General features: G+C 38.3%; 1 protein-coding gene across 1 annotated transcript in view; it reads left to right on the forward strand.

Moving 5' to 3' along the window:
- The window catches only part of CERS3 (ceramide synthase 3), a 101,834-nt gene that overhangs the window by 38,409 nt on the left and 43,551 nt on the right, over positions 1–19,874 (forward strand). Inside the window, exons 4-8 of the mRNA XM_087428856.1 lie at positions 3,268–3,386; positions 9,365–9,422; positions 10,366–10,416; positions 14,761–14,853; positions 17,729–17,857. Coding sequence (XP_087284982.1) covers positions 3,268–3,386; positions 9,365–9,422; positions 10,366–10,416; positions 14,761–14,853; positions 17,729–17,857 — 450 coding nt within the window. The remainder of the gene's footprint in view (positions 1–3,267; positions 3,387–9,364; positions 9,423–10,365; positions 10,417–14,760; positions 14,854–17,728; positions 17,858–19,874) is intronic.

The raw sequence follows: 19,874 nt of genomic DNA on the forward strand, positions 1-19,874 counted from the left end.
TAGAATATTATAGAGGAAGGCAAAGTGCATGACTTCATAGTGATTTCAGATGTGGAAACAAAATAATCTCACAATACCTCCACACATTAACACACACATTATGGGTTCTGTTCCCATAACATTTTGCACCAATTTTCTATGCATTGTAGGTGTTCAGTAAATACTGTTTCATGTATTAATAAGAAAATACTTCTAAAGACTTTTGTTTGCAAGAGGATTTCTATCCCAATAATATTGTAGTGTACAAGGCCAGGTTTGCCAAGACTGACTTTCACCCAGATTCATCTGTGCTCCAAAACAGAAAAGAAAAAAGCTTCAAATCATGTTCGATTGCTATCTTCCAGATGCATTTTTAAAGCAGATACCTGTAGAAATGATGGGATAATAAAATTGGATTGTTCTCAGATCTGGGAAAATTCTAGTATGAGGGCAGGCAGGGACTTTGTTTTGCTCACTGCTGATTCTCCAGCATCTAAAAGAGTGCCTGGCACTAGTGAGTAGAGGCTCACTAGATATTTTGAATGATTGAATGAATAAAACTTTTAAAACAGTCAAGCTAGACCTACAGTCCTTTCAGTCGATGGACATACAGAATATAGAGCTTCAGCATTTCAGAATATGTCCTGTTGTGAACCAAGCAAAAGGATGTGACTTATGTCCTCTGACTGGGGGATCTGTTCATGTTGCAAATTATTTTAGAAGTAAAGGAATGTTTTCTCTTAAATGATTTTTAGTCCACGGTCTCCTTTCTGGGGTCAGCCACAATCTCCAGCACTGACATGGCACGTGATAGTTTATAGAGCACATTCACTCCAGGAGTGCCCAGATCCTCTAACTGTTCCTGTGAGGCAGGAAGTGAACACTCATTGTTACTACCCTGTTTTCCACAGGGGGTCAGAGTAATGCTCAAGGCTACATAGCTAGAAAGTTGCAGAACTGGATCCTCTGTTTTCAGTTCCCTGCCATATTGTATTGCCTCAATAATGCCGTGTTCTTTCTTCCTGCGTGGGAGTGTGATGAGCATGATCTGTCTGGGTTAGTGAATCCAGACCTTCAAATTTCTCCATTCTGGGGTGCAGGGCCCTCGGTGTGAGAGCAAAGGAGCAGAGGCCTAGGACAAAAGAGCAAAGTGAACACGGTCTCTACCTTGTCTCACTCCTGCTTCTTCATTCTTTACACACTGCACAAGGGGGACTTTAAAAATGCAAACATCCTGTAACCCACAAGATAAATTCCAGACAAGGCCCTCCTTAAAGTGACCCCAGCCACATCTTCCCCCTTCTCCACTTTGTAGGTTTCTACCCTACACAAGTGTTCCCTGCTCACCCATGATCTCGTCTCCAGACGACCTCACATGCTGGTCCCTCTGCCAGGACACTCTCCTCCTTTATCCTCTCCTTCTTGGGGCATGTTTCAGGGTTCAGCTTAAGTGTAACTTCCAGGAACTGTCTACATGAAGTTAGGTCTCATGGCACCCTAATCTCCCCCTATTTAATGCTCATCACATTTTGTTAGAATTCTTTGTGGGTATTTTTTCTGACTTCATTACCAGACAGACTTTACCCTGTGGAGGGGAGGCCCATATCAGTCTTGTTCGCTTAGATCTCCAGTGCCTAGCACAAGGCCTGCAAGAAGTAGCACCAATAAACAGTTGACAACTCAGTCTCCTCAAAAATGCCAAAACAAAACAGCAACAACAACAAAAACAAAAGCAGGTGAACCCTTGACCTGTAAAAGAATAGGTATTAGAGAGGGCAGTTTATAGGCAAACCGAGTGTAATATGGGCCATATCCTGTTTTTGTTTCATTTTGCTTTCCTTATCTCAGATTTAGTAACAGGCTAGCAGTTTAGTAGGCATGTAGAAGCTGCAATTAGTCTTCAGTGTGAGAGCTTCTTTATGAATTTCATCTACCTTTGCCCTGTGCATCTGAACAATTGTATGAACTATGCTCAAAAACATAGCAGAAGCTATATGACTGGTCACAAACTGTGGTGTCCAGCCGTCAGGCCCACGGGCAGGCTCTGTTTGGCCCTCACAATTTGGTCCACAGGTGGTTTGAATTTGCTTTGAGATATTGGTCAACATTAAAAAAACCTAGCAACTTCACATCAAAATTCTGGGACTGCACTTTCACTCTGGGAGCATCAGCCAGAGCTTGGTCACAGCTGCACCTTGGGGACAGGGCATGTGCTGTCCTGTTGGCTGCATCCATATGGCTCCTGCTTATTTCCTCAACACAGAAGCTGAGGGTCAGTTTTATAATTTTATTTTTCTCAGAGTAAATTTAAGAGGAAACTGAAATATTTCTTGTACTCACATTGGAAAATGAAAGGTTAAGAGGGCTAGTTTTTAAAAAAAAATTACAGAGCTTATTTCATTGTGGAAGTGGTGAGTGCTGTAGGTTTAACATACAAAACATGCCTGTGTTGAAAGAACACAACTTAAAATTCCACAATGAAACAGACCTGGTCCACTCAGTCATTTCTGTTTCTCGTCTGGCCGTAGGAGAACTTCAAGTTTGTGACCTTTGAGCTAATCCATAATCCATATTGTTTCCAGTTTTAAATCATAACCTATAACTTCTTCTTCCCAGAAGAGAAGCAATCATCATTATTATATTCTGCAATCACTGTTTTTTGTGATAGGACTTATTTTGGATTAGTTTGAAATAGGCTCTACATTTGATTAAATGTGAGTGTCATGGCCAACACCTCTTTGAGTTTTTCCTGTTGGAGCTATTAGAAAGATCATGTGAAATAACAGAAAGCATGACAGCCTAAGTTCTTGTCATTACTTGGCTACTAATTTTAGGTCTTGGACAAGTTACTAAAACTCTCAGGGTTCCATTTTCCCCATAGGAAAAATGAGGAGGTTGGATTCGATTGACATCTTAAACGGTACTACTCTACCCAGCACCTAGGAAGCACTAAATAAAATTGAGCCTAGTGAACTCACATATGCAACTTGAATGTATGGGTTGCTACCACCTAATGGAGAATTGATCTTTCTTAGTAACTCAGAGTGCTGGGATACTAACATTCTCTCTGTTGTTTGGGGGGTGGTGTGTGTGTGTGTGTGTGTGTGTGTGTGTGTGTGTGTGAGATTCCTTAAGCAAAACAGGTAAATTCACTGGCTCAACGTCTAATGAAGAATCTCTCTCTTCTCCAGCACACAAGTTCTTGTAACCCAATCTCACTGTCTCTTGACTGCCTGCAAGTCTGACTCTGTTCTTCGTCACTCATTTATTCACTTCATCCCTTTTCAGACTGATATTTATGGACTGGCAAAGAAGTGTAATTTGACAGAGCGCCAGGTGGAAAGATGGTTTAGGAGTCGGCGGAATCAAGAGAGGCCTTGCAGGATAAAGAAATTCCAGGAAGCTTGGTAAGAAGGACAGTCAAAGCTTTTGAAATGCTACAATTTTATGCGAAGCAAAACGGCCATCTCAGGGGCTGGGCCAGTAGTGTAGTGGGTAAGTTCATGCGCTCTGCTTCGTCGGCCCCAGGGTTCGCAGGTTCGGATCCCGGGCGTGGACCTACACGCCACTTATCTAGTCATGCTGTGGCAGCGTCCCGTATAAAGTAGAGGAAAGATTGGCATGGATGTTAGCCCAGGGCCAATCTTCCTCAGCAAAAAGAAGAGGATTGGCAACAAATCTTAGCTCAGGGCTGATCTTCCTCACAAAAAAAAAAAAAAATGGTCATCTCAGAAAGAACACGGAAGTTGGAACAGAAGAATGGTTCGAGCCCAGCTCTGTCACTTACCAATTGGGTGTTTTAGGCTATTCACTTATTTACCTTCTCTGCATCAGTTTCCTTCTCTATGACCCGGGCCAACATGTGAACTCTCTAAGATGAAGAGGAGATATTATGTACTTCTCTTCAAGTCCAGAAAACATAATTAAAATGTCTTAACTGTTGTTTACCTTTTCGAGGATAGAAGTTGGCCTTAGGTCACAAGACTTTATCACCTATTTCCAATCACATTATAATTACTATATCACATTGTAAGAGCAGAGAATGTCTTAGAGGATGTCTGTTCTCCTCTTACAACACTAACTGAGAGGACGTCTGTCTCACTTGGCTCATTATCCCCAGCCCTTGCCTATGGATTGGGTGGCCAGTTCCTCTGGGTTTCCCAGTCTGTTTGTCAGGGTGGGCTGGGGCACCAGGTAGGATTTTTGCCAGAGCTGGCTACTTTGAATAGGTTCTGAGGGCAGTGAGGCTGTGTTGCCCTTATTTTTGGTTTCATTTGAGCTCTGTTTTCTTGTGGGTTTCTTTTCCCTCTTGTAGAATATTGCGGTACTTTAGGTCACTCCCTTGGTGGCAGAAACTGATACCTATGCAAAAAGGGTAGATTAGGTCATTGTCTGTCTTTGTTCCTCTTCTTTACATCCAGACAAATGCACGTTGGTTGGGTTGTGTTTGATGACAGATTCTATACACCAATATTATTCCTTCTTTCTGCCCATTTCTTGAAGTCCTCACATTGCCTAGTGACTTTCATCAGGTATTTTTGTTTTGATGGTGAAATGAATAGAGAGCTGATGTAAGACTCTCAAATAAATAAACAGAGCCTGTGGGAGGCTAAGCTTTAATGGCTTCCTTTAATTTACCTATTGTTCCTGAGTACTCTCATCCAGCTGTGACGCTGGTGATGTTTAGAGGCACAGACCAAATCTTCAGGGTGTCTCGAAACAAACCCTCATTTCTCATCGTAGGCTTCCATTGCCTTTTGCATAGGGGCTCGAGGTGTATGGCCTGGTTTGTTTTCTAACTAGCTTTCTCTGATTTTTAGCTCTTGAGAGATTGGTTAATATTGTGTTGCCACTGATGTCAGCTTGGCATAAGTGAATCTCTCTAAACCATCACCACAAAACACTACAAAATAGAACTGGTCTCACATTACATCTTCCTGTTTTCCTGCTGTCATTCATTTATTCTTTCTAGTAAATGATTCTATCTTTATAAATAAAGTCCCCAGGCAGGGACTAATTCTTCTCCTCTGAGCTGAATCATACTCCAATGAAATTCTCTGGTAATTTCTTATACATTATAGTACCTTACAGTTTTTAAATAATGTTTGTTTGACCCACCCACCAATGATGCGAGACAAGTCAAGGAAGGTGGGGCTAGCCCTGTGTAAAAAATGAGAAACTATTAAACTTACACAGTGCTGTCTGTCAATTATATCTCATTAAAACTGAGAGAAAAAAGAAATGAGAAACTACACGTGCATCTAGTTTAAGGAACTTGCTTAAGGTCACCTGGCTGTTGGCAGGGCTGTTGCACTCAAGTCTTTGACTCCTTTTCTGATACTCTTTCTGCTCTGTTGAACCACCCCCTGCTACCTAATGCTTACCTGTTAGCAAGCAGGAACCCCCTACGTCAATTAAGTGTTTGGGTCGACAGGGCCCAACATTTGGGAATCTGGCTGTCAGTGTGTCCATGGAAAGTTGGCCACAGAGTTCAAGCTAAGGGAATTTTGAGTTGCCCTTATCAATCAGTCAGGCAAAGCAGATGGTTATGTTGACTATCTTCTCTGTACATGGCACTATCCTAGACTGTGTGGAGTTGTGGATTTTAAGAGGGAAATAAAAGTGGAAGGCGTGGTCACTAGCCTTAATCAGCTCATCAAGGAGATGAGACTATCACTTACAAAACCACATATCTGTTGTTATTCCACCCTGGTGGCACACGGGCATGTACACCTGCCATCCACAGTCATGTTTAGATACACTGTGGGCATTCAGAGGAGATGGCGACAGTAGGGCTGGATACATCAGTGAGGCTTTGTAGAGATAAGACCTAAGCCAGACGTTGAGTAATGGGTCAGGATTTCCATGAGAAAAGAAAGCAGGATTTGAGGGCTCTATGTTTCAAGTAAGGCAAAGGTACAATGGAGAAAATTATACAATGTATTCAGGAAATAGGAGGGGGCCAACAAATAAAATTTAAGCTTTATCTTATTCTTTTGCAATGTCACTAATTTCCTCAAAGTCAGATAACTGTTAGAAGTTATTATGGATTAAATAAACTAAAGCAAAATGTCAAACTATTTAGTTGTATAGGGACTGCACTTTATTCCGTCAGCTCTGGGATGTGCTACAGGAATCATAGCAGGAGATACCTAGACCCAGGCATTTTGGAAATCTCAGGAAACTTATTTCCCAACACTGAGCTTTTACAAATTACTCTCCAACAGGCAGACACTCTTCTATAATATCAGGATGAATTAGCCTCTGAATACCTTAAGTTCAGTGTATTGTTTCCTTGGTTACTTTCGTTAACAATGACCCCTAAGCCCTGTTGCACAGCATTCAGGATTTCAATCCATAGTGGATCCTTTATTCTCAAATCAAATTCCATATTATCTGACCACTATTCTTTTAAAATAAGCATTTCCATCTAGCAATGAGAAGTTTATTATAAAAATACCTGGAAGTTTCCAAGTACCTGATGTATATAGGCAAGGGAGCTCCTCAGTGATGGAGGGAGGAGTTCTCCTTCCGCTGGGTGGACTGCCACCATGCCTGGCTGGGTCTAGACAGGTTCACCACCTGCTCCATTTAGCCACTCCGCTGTTGAGCCCAAGATCTGGCCCTGTCAGCTTCTCTCCCCATTGGCCTGAGTTTGCTCTGTCCAGTTCCTCCCTGACTTCACCCTGCAGTCTCATCTTCTTTCACTATTAGCATCTTAACCTAACCAATCACTTTCTGGATTTTTTCCCAAGAGTTTTTTTCCCTCACCATTATGTTCGTCTCAGCCTTTCCTGGGGAAAAAAGAAAGTTTTAGTACCTTAGGTCCATTTGAAGCAAGTAAAACAGCATTGACAAATGCATCATTATTCATCTTATTATTAGTGAAGTGCAGCCGTCCTCTAACTTTTTGGCTTCAGAACCCCTTTGTTCTCTTAAAAGCTATTAAAGACCCCAAAGAGCATTTACTTATGTGTATTATACCTATTGATATTTACTGTATTATAAATTAAAACTGAGACATTTATAAAACATAAGACTACACAAGCACACGTTTCATCAGCTGTCGGAACAATGATGCCATCACATGTCACATAACCTCTGGAACTCTCCACTGTACGCTTGTGAGGGAATGAAAGTGAAAACAGAAAATAGCATTTTATTAGTATTATGAAAATATTTTGATGTCAGGGTCCCTGGTGCATACTTTGAGAACCCCTGGCACAGTGTAATGACAACTGATAGGACTTGTCCCGAAAAATGTGAAACTTGGGTTTTACTCTTGCATCTGGTTGTTACTGTACAGCCTTGCCTGAGTTGTACCATCTCTCTCAACCACAGTGTCCTTTGGTAGTAGTGATCTTATGTACCTCTTAGGGTTGTTGTGAGAGTCAAGCAACAATCCATAAAAAAGGGCTAATCATAGTACCTACTTCATGAGGTTGTTGTGAAGGTAAAACGTGATAACACGTGTGTGCTTAGCACAGTGCCCGGCACAGAGTCAAGAGGTCAGTAAGTGTTTGAGAAACAAATAATATGAGATGTGCCCTAGACATATGGCTTCCTTTGTGGCTGGCAGGTCTTATCATGTCCTATTTTTTGTGCTTCCTATTTGGCCAAGATTGTCCAGGGAGCCAAGGAAATGCTCTCTACATCTAAGTGTGGGCCTTCATTGGACCAACCGTAAATAAAACAAGTTGAGATTGGTCTCAACTGGCTCATTTTGTAAAATGCCCTTTGGGTATTTTTATGGTTCAACTTTCTGAGTAATTGAACCCTACTTTTTTCTCTGTCAAAACAAGCCACAAAGAAAAACTGTCATCTAGCTTAGAGGCAGTGACAATGTTCAGGAAATACTGCTAGATTCAGAGTCCAAAGACCTGCTCTTCTGCCTCTGCTGTTTCCTGCTTAGCTGTGTGAGCTGGGGAAATGACCTAGCCTTTAGAGCCTGAGTTTTCATCTACAAAATGGGTTTGTGCCTATGTTCCTCTTTCTTACTTATCTTACAGGTCTGTTGAGGAAAGCACTATAAGGCATTACACAAATGTAAGGAACAAATATTATTTTTAATATTATTGTTGCTTCAGCAATCATTAGATAAAATAGCAGTAATTTTTTAAAAACTTTTTATTTTGCAAAGTTATAAACATATACAAAAGTAGAAATACTAGTATAAGAGAACTGTGTATATGCCATGTATTCATCACCAACTTTAGTAATTAACAACTCAAGGCAATCCTGTGTCATCTATGCTCCTGCCTACTTCTCTTTTCCACCACAGATTTTTTTGGTGAATAATTCTTTTTATTTCAGTTTTATTGAGACATTATTGACATACAGCATTGTATAAGTTTAAGGTGTACATTACAATGACTTGACTTACATGTATTGTGAAATGATTACCACGATAGGTTTAGTTAACATCCATCGTCTCATATAGATACAAAAAGGAAAAAGAAAAAATTTTTTCCTTTGTGATGAGAGCTTCTTACTCTCTTAACACCTTTCATATATATCATACACACAGCAGTGTTAGCTATAGCCATCATGTGGGACATGACATCCCTAGCACTTATTCATCTTGTAACTGGAAGTTTGTACCTTTTGACCACCTTCACCCAATTATTATTGAAGATTACTTTTGAAGCAAATATCAGACATTGTATGATTTCATTGGTAAGTATTTTAGTATTTATCTCTAGAAGATAAGGACCCTATTTTAAACATAATTGCAATACCAGTATCATACCTAAAAATTTTTCTTCAATAACAGCAAATATTCAATCAGTGTTCAGAGTTCCTTGATTATCTCATAGTTTTCTTTACATTTTGTTTATTTGAATCAGGATCTAAATAAGACCGATGCATTACATTGATTGATATGTGTTTTAAGTCTCTTTATCTTGAGGTCTTTCTCCATATATGAGAAAAAGATTTTCTTTCAAAATCTGCTTTTTTAGAGATGAGACTAAAGTCTGGCCACATAGAAACCTTTCCACTGGGAATTAATGGGGATAAAATAAATGATTAGATAATACTAATATCAGACCATTGTTTATTGTGTGTCAGGAACTGGACTAGGCACAATAATAGCGGCTTTCACTTATTGTTGCTTACTTCGTAGTAGGGACTATAATGAATACTTTCCACGAATTATCTTCAATTTTTTTTACATTTTGAGGTAATGTTATTCCCATTTTACAGATGAAGTGAAGGCTCCCTGAGGTTACCTAAAGTTGTAGCCATCTAACAAGGGGCAAACTTAGGATATCAACTTAGATTTGTCTGACTTCAGAATGTGCATTCTTTCCAGACTCTGTCATACAAAATGTTTTTCTCCCCTAGATATCAGTTACCTTTACAAGACTTCTCTTTCTTTTGGCAGCTGGCGATTTGCATTTTACTTAATGATTACTGTTGCTGGAATTGTATTTCTTTATGATGTAAGTGGTCTTTTTTATACCTTTGATTGAAATTTGTCATTAACTTTTAAAATTCTTGCCTGTGAATTTCTTAGAATATAATACTTTCAATAAAATAACCAGCTTTTAAACCTTAATCACTCTAATGCCTAGAGAAGTAGCAGCTCCTCAGTCTGTCTTTCGAAGCCTTCTTAAAGCTTTGCATTTGCAAAGGTAATTTTTAAATCTAACCTCTCCCTATCTCCACTCATGCAACCCATGCACCAACTATACTGGACACCTGACAATCCACTGAACGTACTAGTACATCCTCACTTTTGAATTTTAGCACATTTTATCCCCTCTGCCAGAAATGGCTTGTCCTTCCCTCCTTTATCTCTACCTGTCAAATTCCTTCCAGTCCTATATCAAATGTCACCTGTTCCATGAAGACTTTCATTACTCATCCATCAGAAATCAAATCTCTCCTTACCATATTACCTTTGCATTGTCTGTGTAAATAATTATTAAATGATTACCTGCTTAAGTGATGTATAGACTTAATAGTAAATTTTTCACAGAAAAAGAAGTTAACCAGCTTTTAGAGATTTCTCTCAAGATTTCTAAGATATTTTATAACCACGGATGTCTCAAGATACTTTTATTGCTACAGAAGCAGTAATCTAATTGGTTCAGAAATAATTTCATTAGAAGATTCACTTGTTAAAAGTAATTTCCTCTGTGAGGTAGCACTGTTTTTGGTCCCAGCTTCACTAGAAGTTACAAATGTCACAGAGATGTTGTATAGTAACATGTAATCTACAGAAAGAGAGACGTGCATCAGGAGCAACAGGAATATGACAAAAGTATGTCTTACTGTCCATCTTTGCCCCTATAATGACATCAGGAAGAGCTTAAGTTTTCTGCTGAAATCAGCCTTTGACTCTGACAAACATTTTTTCTCTCTTGGTTCCTTGTTTTTCAGAAGCCTTGGGTATATGACCTATTGGAGGTTTGGAATGGCTATCCCAGACAGGTGAGTCCCTCCTGATATAGTCCCTTCCTTACTTCATCACTCAGGCCCCACAGATTACCCGCTGGGTGAAGTCTTAGTGCCCTCTTCCTACTCTTTGTCCACTTCTGTGCAGTCCTTTGGCTCCTTCTCTAGTGGAGCTTACTCATCCTTCTTCCTTCGTTATCCATCACTTGTCTCATTCTATTAGTTTGTTTACGGTTAAGGTAATTTTGTATTTGAGTTCAAATCTACTATCTTACTGTTTATTTTTTATTTGTACCACCTGAGGCATTTCCTTTTCTTGTACTCTCTCCTTACTTGTTTATGGGACAGTCAAGTTTTAAAAAAATTATTATTCCATTTCTTCCCTTTTATTAGCTTTTCAGTTATGCATGCTTTTATTCTTTTAGTAATTATCCTAGAGATTACCAAATGCATTCTTTTTTTTAATGTATTATCATTTATTACTTTTTTTTTTTTTGGTGAGGACAATTAGCCCTGAGCTAACATCTGTTGCCAGTCCTCCTCTTTCTGCTGAGGAAAGTGGGCACTGAGCTAACATCTGTGCTCATCTTCCTCTGTTTTATGTGGGCCACCTACCACAGCATGGCTTGATAAGCTGTGCATAGGTCCACGCCTGGGATCCGAACCTGCAAACCTTGGGCCGCCTAAGCGGAGCACGTGAATTTAACCACTACGCCACCAGGCCGGCCCCCCAAATGCATTCTTGAATTATTAGAATCTAGTACAAATTACTGCTCTTACGTCTTTCCAGCCACTGAAAAATCATTAGAATACTCCATATACTCTCCTCCTTTAAATATTTAAAATGGTACAAGTCATTAGTATTATTGTTTTTTAAATCAAATTGCCCTTTCTATGCTATTCCTTGCATCCTGCATGTCTAGGCTTCCATCTGGAATTATTATCCTTCTGGCTGAAGAAGTCTCTTTGTTTTGCTTGTCTGAAATGTTATGATTTTGCCTTCATTTTTAAAAGGATATTTTTGCTGGATATAGTATTCTAGGGTAGCAGTTTTTCTTCAGCACTTTCAAGATGCCTTTCCATTGTCTTCTGGATCCCATCACTTTCTTTACGAATTCAGTTGTCCATTTCATTTTTGCTTCCTTGAACAGAATATCTTTTTTCTCTGACTGATTTTACTGTTTTGTCTTTGTCTTTTAGCAGTTTTATTATGTTATGCATAAATGTAGTTTTCTTTGAATTTATCCTTGGTGTCCATAATACTTGTTGAATCTGTGGCTTGATGTCTTCAGTCAGTTTTGGAAAAATTCTTAGCCATTGCTTCTGTTCCTTTCTCTCTCTCCTCTCTTTCTCAATGTCAATTACATGTGTGCTAATATGCTAGACTTTTATACTTGGTCCCATATGTCTCTTATGCTTTTTCCATTATTTTCCATCCTCTTGCCTCTCTGTGTTTCAGTCTATTGGGAGACAATTCTCCCCAGGTCTCTTGCATTTCTGCATGTCATATGAAGTGAAGCATTGACTGCCTTTTGTTCTGTGTTATCTTTTCAAAGATGTTTGTATAGTAAACAAGCTTGGAAGACAGGGATGATGTCTCCTCCTGGAGCAAAGGGTAGGCAAGTTACTGTCCATTATGAAAGATTCAGGTTCCATGGTTCAAGGTTCTTCTCTTGTAACACAACCCACTGCATGTGCAGATGTCGTCTGACCCTCTTTGCTTAGCCCTATGAGAACTGGGTTGGGAGAACTGGCCCAAATATTGATACTCTGGCAACTGCTATTACTGTGAGTAATAAACTATCCTTTGTCTCTGATCCAGGAGTCTCATATCTTCCACCAGCACCCATGAAACTGTGGCAAGCTAACCTGCAAGTAGGGTAAAATCTCAGACCCTTCACAGTTCTGGATATTTTCCACTTTCATGTCCCCCCGTTCACTAGTGCTTTTTTCAGCAGTATCTATTCTGCTGTTAAACACATCTTTTGAGTTCTCAATTTTAGTTATTGTATTTTTCAGTTCTCAAATTTTCATTTATTTCTTTTTTAATGGATTCGAGTTCTCTACTGAAAATTTTCACCTTTTAACCAAATTTTTAAAGTTATTTTAAAGTCCAAGTCTGATAAATTCAGTATCTTGATTACCTGTGGGGTCTGTTCTCTTTCTTCTCCCTGTCTCCTTATGCTTGATAACTTTTGACTGAATGACAGACATTGTATACAAAAAATTATAGATGCTCAAGATGATGTTTTCTTCCTTCTGAGAGGATTTACTTTCACTTCTGTTAGGCAGTTAGAGTAGAGACAGATCACCTTCATAATATCTGTGATTGAGCTGATTCAGTATGGACTACAGTCTTAGTGAGGGCAGATGTATTTACAACTTACCCATATTCCTAGGGTGTTCTCCTACAGTGCTTTTAAATAAAAGATTACCATGTTTACCAGGACCGCTTTTCCTTGGCTGGCCCTGAACACCAGTTTCCTTCCTAGCACTATGAGATTGCCAAAAGTCCTACTTAACTTCTTCTGCTTCTTAGTCTCTGGGCTCCATTCTGCTTATAAATTGGCAAATGTAGACTTTATGCTATAACACAAGTATGGTTTTATTTGAATTTATCCTGCTTAGGGTCTGTAGTATTTCTTGAATTAAGGATTCACTTGAAATAAAGGATTCACTTTAATACCTTTTTCTTCTCTTTAAAATCTTGGTTTAACGGGTTCTGGACTCTTTGATTGCTCTCTGATGCCGTCAAACAGATATTATTTCTGTATTTTATCCAGATTTTTTTAGTTGTTCTCACTAGGAAGGTTAGTCTCATACAGGCTTATTTGTCATAGAAAAAAGCAGGCACTCTGTCTCATTCTTTTATTGCCTTATCGAGGATGATGAGTTGACCAGAAAATTATTCCTCTTAATGTGTTAGCGTTAGTATTGAAGAATCAAAGAAGGTTAGACCATAAGGTACTTAAGCATTATCTAGGCCAAACCCTAATCTTATTATCTTCTGCCTCCAACTTACTCTTAATTTCTCAAGAGTATCAGTTATCTATTGGAGTATAAAAAACCATCCCCAAAACTTAGTGCCTTAAAATAACAACCATTTATTTACTCATAATTCAGGTTAGCATTTTGGGCTAGGCTCAGCTGAGCAGTTCTTCTGCTCCATGTGGTGTTAGCTGAGTTCATTTGTGCATTTCCAGTCAGTTGGTAGGCTGGCTAGGGGATGGCTCATGTCCCTGGTACCCTCATTTATATTTTTTGCAGTAGGCACCTTGATTCTCTACTTTGTGGCCTCCAGCAGGATAGCTCAGGTTTCTTCCATGGTGCTTATGAAGTCTCTGCTTGCATCATATTTGCTTATGTCACCTTGACCAAAGCCCAAGATAAGTTCATGCACATGTGGGAGGACACTATATCAGGGCATGGATATGAGAAAGTGAGATTCATTGGAGGCATTAATGTAACCAAGTAATATAATGTCTCAACTTAGCTAAAATAAGCACCCCCCCACACACACTACAAAATGATTAAGGAAAATTCTAGCAGTAGAAATTTTATTCTTTTTCTCTGAAGACATTTTTAGAGTACTTAAATAATTGTACATATTTTATTACTGTCCCATTTGAGAATGGGCCAATTCTGATCACCAGCCTGTCACTAGAAAAGAAGTTAGGACATCATATTTTGAGTAGTATTTAAGAAACATAAAACAAGATAAATTGTGGGACCAGCAGAACAGACTTGCCATTGTTCTTAAGTAAAGATTTTTAAATTGTTTTTCTAACTTAACTCTTACTCATCTAAAATAAGGCAGTTACACCCGTTGTAGTTTTATTAACTTTTAAACAAAACATTTAACTTGATTTTGGAATTCTTGTCTACTCTTTTAGAATTAAAATGCCTTGAAATATTACCTCCGACTCCTTCTTGGAAGTTGAAATATAAACCATCATTATTTTGGGTAACTTTGTGGAATATAAATAGGTATACATGGTTTTTTTTTTGTGATAAAGATCAGCCCTGAGCTAATATCCGTGCCAATCCTTCTCTTTTTGCTGAGGAAGACCGGCACTGAGCTAACATCTATTGCCAATCCTCCTCCTTTTTTTAACCCTTTTTCTCCCCAAAGCCCCAGTAGATAGTTGTATGTCATAGTTGCATATCCTTCTAGTTGCTGTATGCGGGATGCCGCCTCAGCATGGCTGGACAAACGGCGTGTTGGTGTGTGCCCGGGATCTGAACCCGGGCTTCCAGTAGCTGAGCGTGCACGCTTCACTGCTAAGCTGTGGGGCTGGCCCCCTATACATAGTTTTAATGCCTTAAAATGAGTCATTTATATGGTGACATTAAAGTAGTGAATACTCTCATTTTCCTCAGCCCTTGCTGCCATCCCAGTACTGGTACTACATTTTGGAGATGAGTTTTTATTGGTCTCTCGTATTTAGCCTTGGCTCTGATGTCAAGAGGAAGGTAAGTGTCTTATTTACAAAGCTACTTTATCCATTTTTCCAAAAAGTTTCATCCACCTACTCAAAATGCTCATCTTTAAATTATGTTTTTATGTGTGTTTAGTTTCAGATTATAGCTTTTTATAGCACATAGAATAGTGCAAATTATACTCATGCTTTGGTACCTTGGTAAGTATTTGTAGTGAAACATTATGGAAACTTTAACCTTGAAGCTCCATTCTTATTCAATAAGAAAAGAACTTTCCTTTATGTTTTCCATTTCTTTCTCTTGGTTTCAGAATTTAATGTGCTTCGGTGCAAGGCAGAAAATTGCTAGTAATTTTAATTTTGCAGACTCATCTTTTAGTTGATTACAAACCACTTTGTATAATTCTTTTGATGTATTCAAAGACTTTGAAAACATTTTTTCCTTAATTCATTCAGGATCCTCGTGAGGAAACTTTGCTTCAGGCATTATTAGCTTTGCTTTATTTTCAGAGAAACTGAGTCACAGGCATGCTAAATGCATCCTCTGAGGTCACAAAGTGAGGCATTTTAGGAACTGTATGGTTGTTACTGATTCCTGTTTGCTGGTACAGAAAACTATTAGATTATTCTCAATGCAGCCACAAGATTTCATCATATACATTAGCAACACAGATCAAATGATGAATACCCTTGGCATATACTTCACACGCTACCCTTTATGTAAAAGCAAAATTTGTATGATAAATAAAATTAAGTTGAATTCAATATTAAGGAGATAAAACCAAGTTGGGTTGACTAAATGATGTTTGTGTGGGTGATGGTATACATTATCCATTGCTAAGGAGCCCAGTCAACTGCAGTCAACTGGAGATCTTAAAAGAAAACTTATAGAATGTAAGTATAAGAATATACTGTGAAAAAATCTGATAGAAATGATCTCCTTTTCCATAAAATTCAATAATAGCTATAGATAAACTGTTACTAACTTTAGTTTAGGCTAAGAATACGTTGAAATTTACTTGGTTGAGTCATTTTCTCGAGGCATAGAATTGAAAATAATCATTTTTTAGAAGGTCTTCCTAGATATACCCAGGTAGGTTGATGCTGTAATGATCCCGTCTTTCTCCCACCTTTGACTTTTCAGTAGTTAATTTCTCTTTGTTATTTACAGATGCACTGAGCACCTTTTCAAAACTTAAATGTAGATACATGTCATATGTTTGTAAGTGCATATCTTCAGAGACATAAAACTGCTGGGAGGTGGTAAAGCACAGGCTCTGGAGTCGGGTTGCCTGGGTTTGAATCCCTGGCTTCACCTCTCATTAATCTCTCGAGCTAGTTGGTTAAACTCCCTAAACTTGATTTCCTCGTCTACAGAGTGAAGCTAAAAATAGTTCCTATATTCTATGGTTAGTGTGGGGATTAAGCAAGTTAATCCATATAAAGCAATTCCTGATATACAGTCAGTGCTCAATAAATTAGACTGTTATTATTGTCATATTTACTCTTTTACTTTGGCTACATGGAAACTGAAATCTTTAAGTTTTTTTAAACATCTTTATTGAGATATTCATATACCATACAATTCATCCATCTAAAGTGCATAATTCAGTGGTTTTGAGTATATTCACAGAGCTCTGCAATCATCACCATAGTCAATTTTAGAACATTTTCATCACCCCAGAAAGAAATCCTATACCTTTTACCACTCAATCTTCATTTCTCCTAATCTCCCCAGCCCTTGGCAACCGCTAATCTACTTTCTGTCTCTAGGGATTTGCCTCTTCTGGACATTTCATGTAAATGGAATCATACAACGTGTGGTTTTTTGTGTCTGGCTTCTTTCACTTAGCATAATGTTTTCAAGGTTAAATGTGACATGTTGAAGCATGTATCAGTACTTCATTCCTTATTGTTGCTGAATAGTAGTCCATTGTGTGGTTATACTACATTTTGTTTATCCATTTATCACTTGATGGATATTTGAGTTGTTTCTCTTTTTGGATATTATGAATAATGCTGCTATGAACATTCAAATACAAGTTTTTGCATGGACATATGTTTTCATTTCTCTTCAGTATATACCTAAGAGTGGAATTGCTGGGCTATATGGTAATTCTATGTTTAACATTTTGGGGAACTACCAGACAATTCAACAAAGCAGCCGCACCATTTTACAATCCTACCAGCAATGTATAAGGGTTCCAATTCTCCACATCATTACCAACACTTGTTATTGTTCATCTTTTTTATTATAGCTATCCTAGTGGGTGTGAAGTGGCATCTCATTGTGGTTTTTATTTGCATTTTCCTGATGGCTAATGAAGTTGAATGTCTCTTCATGTGCTTATTGACTATTTGTATATCTTCTTTGCAGAAAACTTGTACGTTTTTATGCTCAATTGTGGTAGCTCTCCTTAGCCTAGATTTACTAATATAGTTATTCCACTTTCATTTGTTACTTATTTCATATGCAGTAACTCCAATTTTAATGATTGTGCAGTTTTATTATATCATATGTCTGTCTTTTTTCCTTTTTGGAATTAGACAGGGAATAAACAATGTAAATGTACACAGAAACATGCTTATGTGTTTATGTATATGAAGGGTGTCTGTGTGTTCATATATTCAGTTTGGGGCAGTGGAGAGAATAGGAGATGTTAGGACTTAGATGACAACTATTCAATGCTGTCTCTAAGTTAAGTGACTTCATCACTGAGGATAATACTTATCTTATTTCCCTCATAAGGATTGTGTTTAAGAATTAAAGTGAAAGCATTTTACAAATTTCAAAACATGCAGATGTACGTTATTGGTTTTTTTAAATATTATTATTATTATTAGCTCTTCCAGTGATTGGGAAATAACTGTATTTGCTTAATGATTTCCATTTTCCCCTAATTATGTAGGATTTTCTAGCTCATGTCATCCACCACCTGGCTGCTATTAGTTTGATGAGCTTCTCTTGGTGTGCTAATTATATTCGCAGTGGGACCCTCGTGATGATTGTGCATGATGTGGCTGACATTTGGCTGGAGGTAAACATTTGCTGTTAAAAAAATAATAACAATACCATGTCCTGGGTTTCTGTGACTCCTTACAGGAAGAATTGTCTGTGAGTGAATTAGCAGTGCTCTTTGTCCTGAAAACACCCAAAGTCCATGGATAACTCTGGGTCCCGAGATCCTTCAAGCTCAAAGAAATGAAACCTTTTAGTTTTTAGTTTCCAACTTTCTTTCTCCATGGTACTTGAGAGAGGTTAATTTGTGGGATTCTACTTATGAAAGTTGCATGCAGATACTAGCTCAGGAAGTAAGCTGAGATATTTGAAGAAGGAATAAACTCTAATCTTTTAAAAGGAAAACTGGGATTTATGACATTATGGATTCTTAATGTTGGATGGCACCATATATTCACATAAGCCAAAGCTGAATTCCCATTGAATGCTTGCACTGCCCCACACTGATCCTCCTCCAGCTTTAAGGAATGAGAGCTGAGGTTTATTTAAATATTTGACATTTATTTTCTAAGGAAGGAATGTTTTGGAGCAGGGGGCATTAAAACAAGAGTCTTCCTAATCCCATACCACACAAAATATAAGAAACAAAGCAAAATTAAAATTATTTTCTCTATATGTTTCTGTTATGTATTGGTTCCTGTTTACCCTGAGGCAGTGGTCCAATGGTCCTCTTAACTGCCAGCTCTCCTGCTGTCCTTAGAGCCACCTTTCCCAGAGCTCATCATTTAACTGTACTCATTTATAATGAAGCGGGGGAAAATGATGCTAACCCATTTTATGTTCAGGATTGCCTCTTGAAGAGCTAATAATTGAATATAGGTTGATATGGAAGAAATTAAATTTAATTTAGTAGGCTCTTGTTCTTCTAGATCAGGGTTCAGCAAACTTTTTGGTAAAGGGCCAGATAGTAAATCTAGCTTTGTGGGCCACATAGGATCACATATTCTTCTTCTTCCTTTTTTTTTTTCTTTTCCCTTTAAAAATGTGAAAACCATTTTTAACTCAAGGGCTGACCAGCTTTAGCCCATAGGCTGGACTGTAATTTGCCAAACACTGTTCTAGATGTAAACAGAAGCCATTTGAAGCCATTGCAAAGCAACTGGCTACTGTTAAAATATTAGCTGTGTACAGAATTTTGTTTCTTGTGTGTAATTGTAATTAGACATGTAAATCCTGTTCTAAAGGTCAAGACTATTGTATGTGCTTCAGGCAGCAAATGGTTTAGCAAAAGAAGGATTGTGCCAGTTTTTCCATCTGTTGCTCTCTGAATATAGCCATCTCTGTTATAATTACCTCCTTCTCTTATCATATCTCAGTAACCCTGCCTGGTAATTAAGACCACATTGGCCATGACTTAAGGATTTTATGCTACTCTGTTGCTTCTAAACCCTTCAGTTCAATTACCTTTGGTGTGTGTTCACTGTAAAAACAGCTTCATTGTGTTGTTAAAAGGGAGTTAGATTTTGGGACTGGGAATAAGCACACTGAGTTGTGCTTGCCCTCCCCTGCCTGCCCTCCCCCACCCTGTCATTGACACAACATAACTCCCTAGGTGACTTGGGCAAATCACTTAATGCTTTGCTCTCTATCCTCAGCTGTAATATGAGAAGTCATATCTACCCCTTAGGGTATATTGTGAAGTTTAGCTCATTACTGTTTGAAAATGTTCTGAGGTCCTTAGGTAAAAAATAGAAGAAAAATGAAATGTCAAACTCAGAGGTCCCTTCATGGATAAGCTATGAGAACAGCTTTGTGTTGTTAGTGATCATGAATCATTCTTGATTCACAAGTCATGATCTAATTTGAGGTTCAATGAGCAAGGCCAGTACCTTCCATCAGCTGGTGGTAGAGACAACGTTAAGTAGTGGCATGGGGCCTATTTTTTTGTATTCTCCAGGGATGCCTATTCCACAGCTTCCTTGAGTGGTTTGTTTTAGTGTTTGTCCTCTCAGTCAAATTCTAATTGAACCCAGATATGGTACAACTTTTGCCCTTGTTTAGACCTTCCTAGAGGTGGAGCCTATTAATCTTTCATA

The sequence above is a fragment of the Ceratotherium simum genome, chromosome 3 (genome assembly GCF_057802395.1).
Source record: "Ceratotherium simum simum isolate JZ-2026a chromosome 3, ASM5780239v1, whole genome shotgun sequence".
Classification (NCBI taxonomy): Eukaryota; Metazoa; Chordata; class Mammalia; order Perissodactyla; family Rhinocerotidae; genus Ceratotherium; species Ceratotherium simum.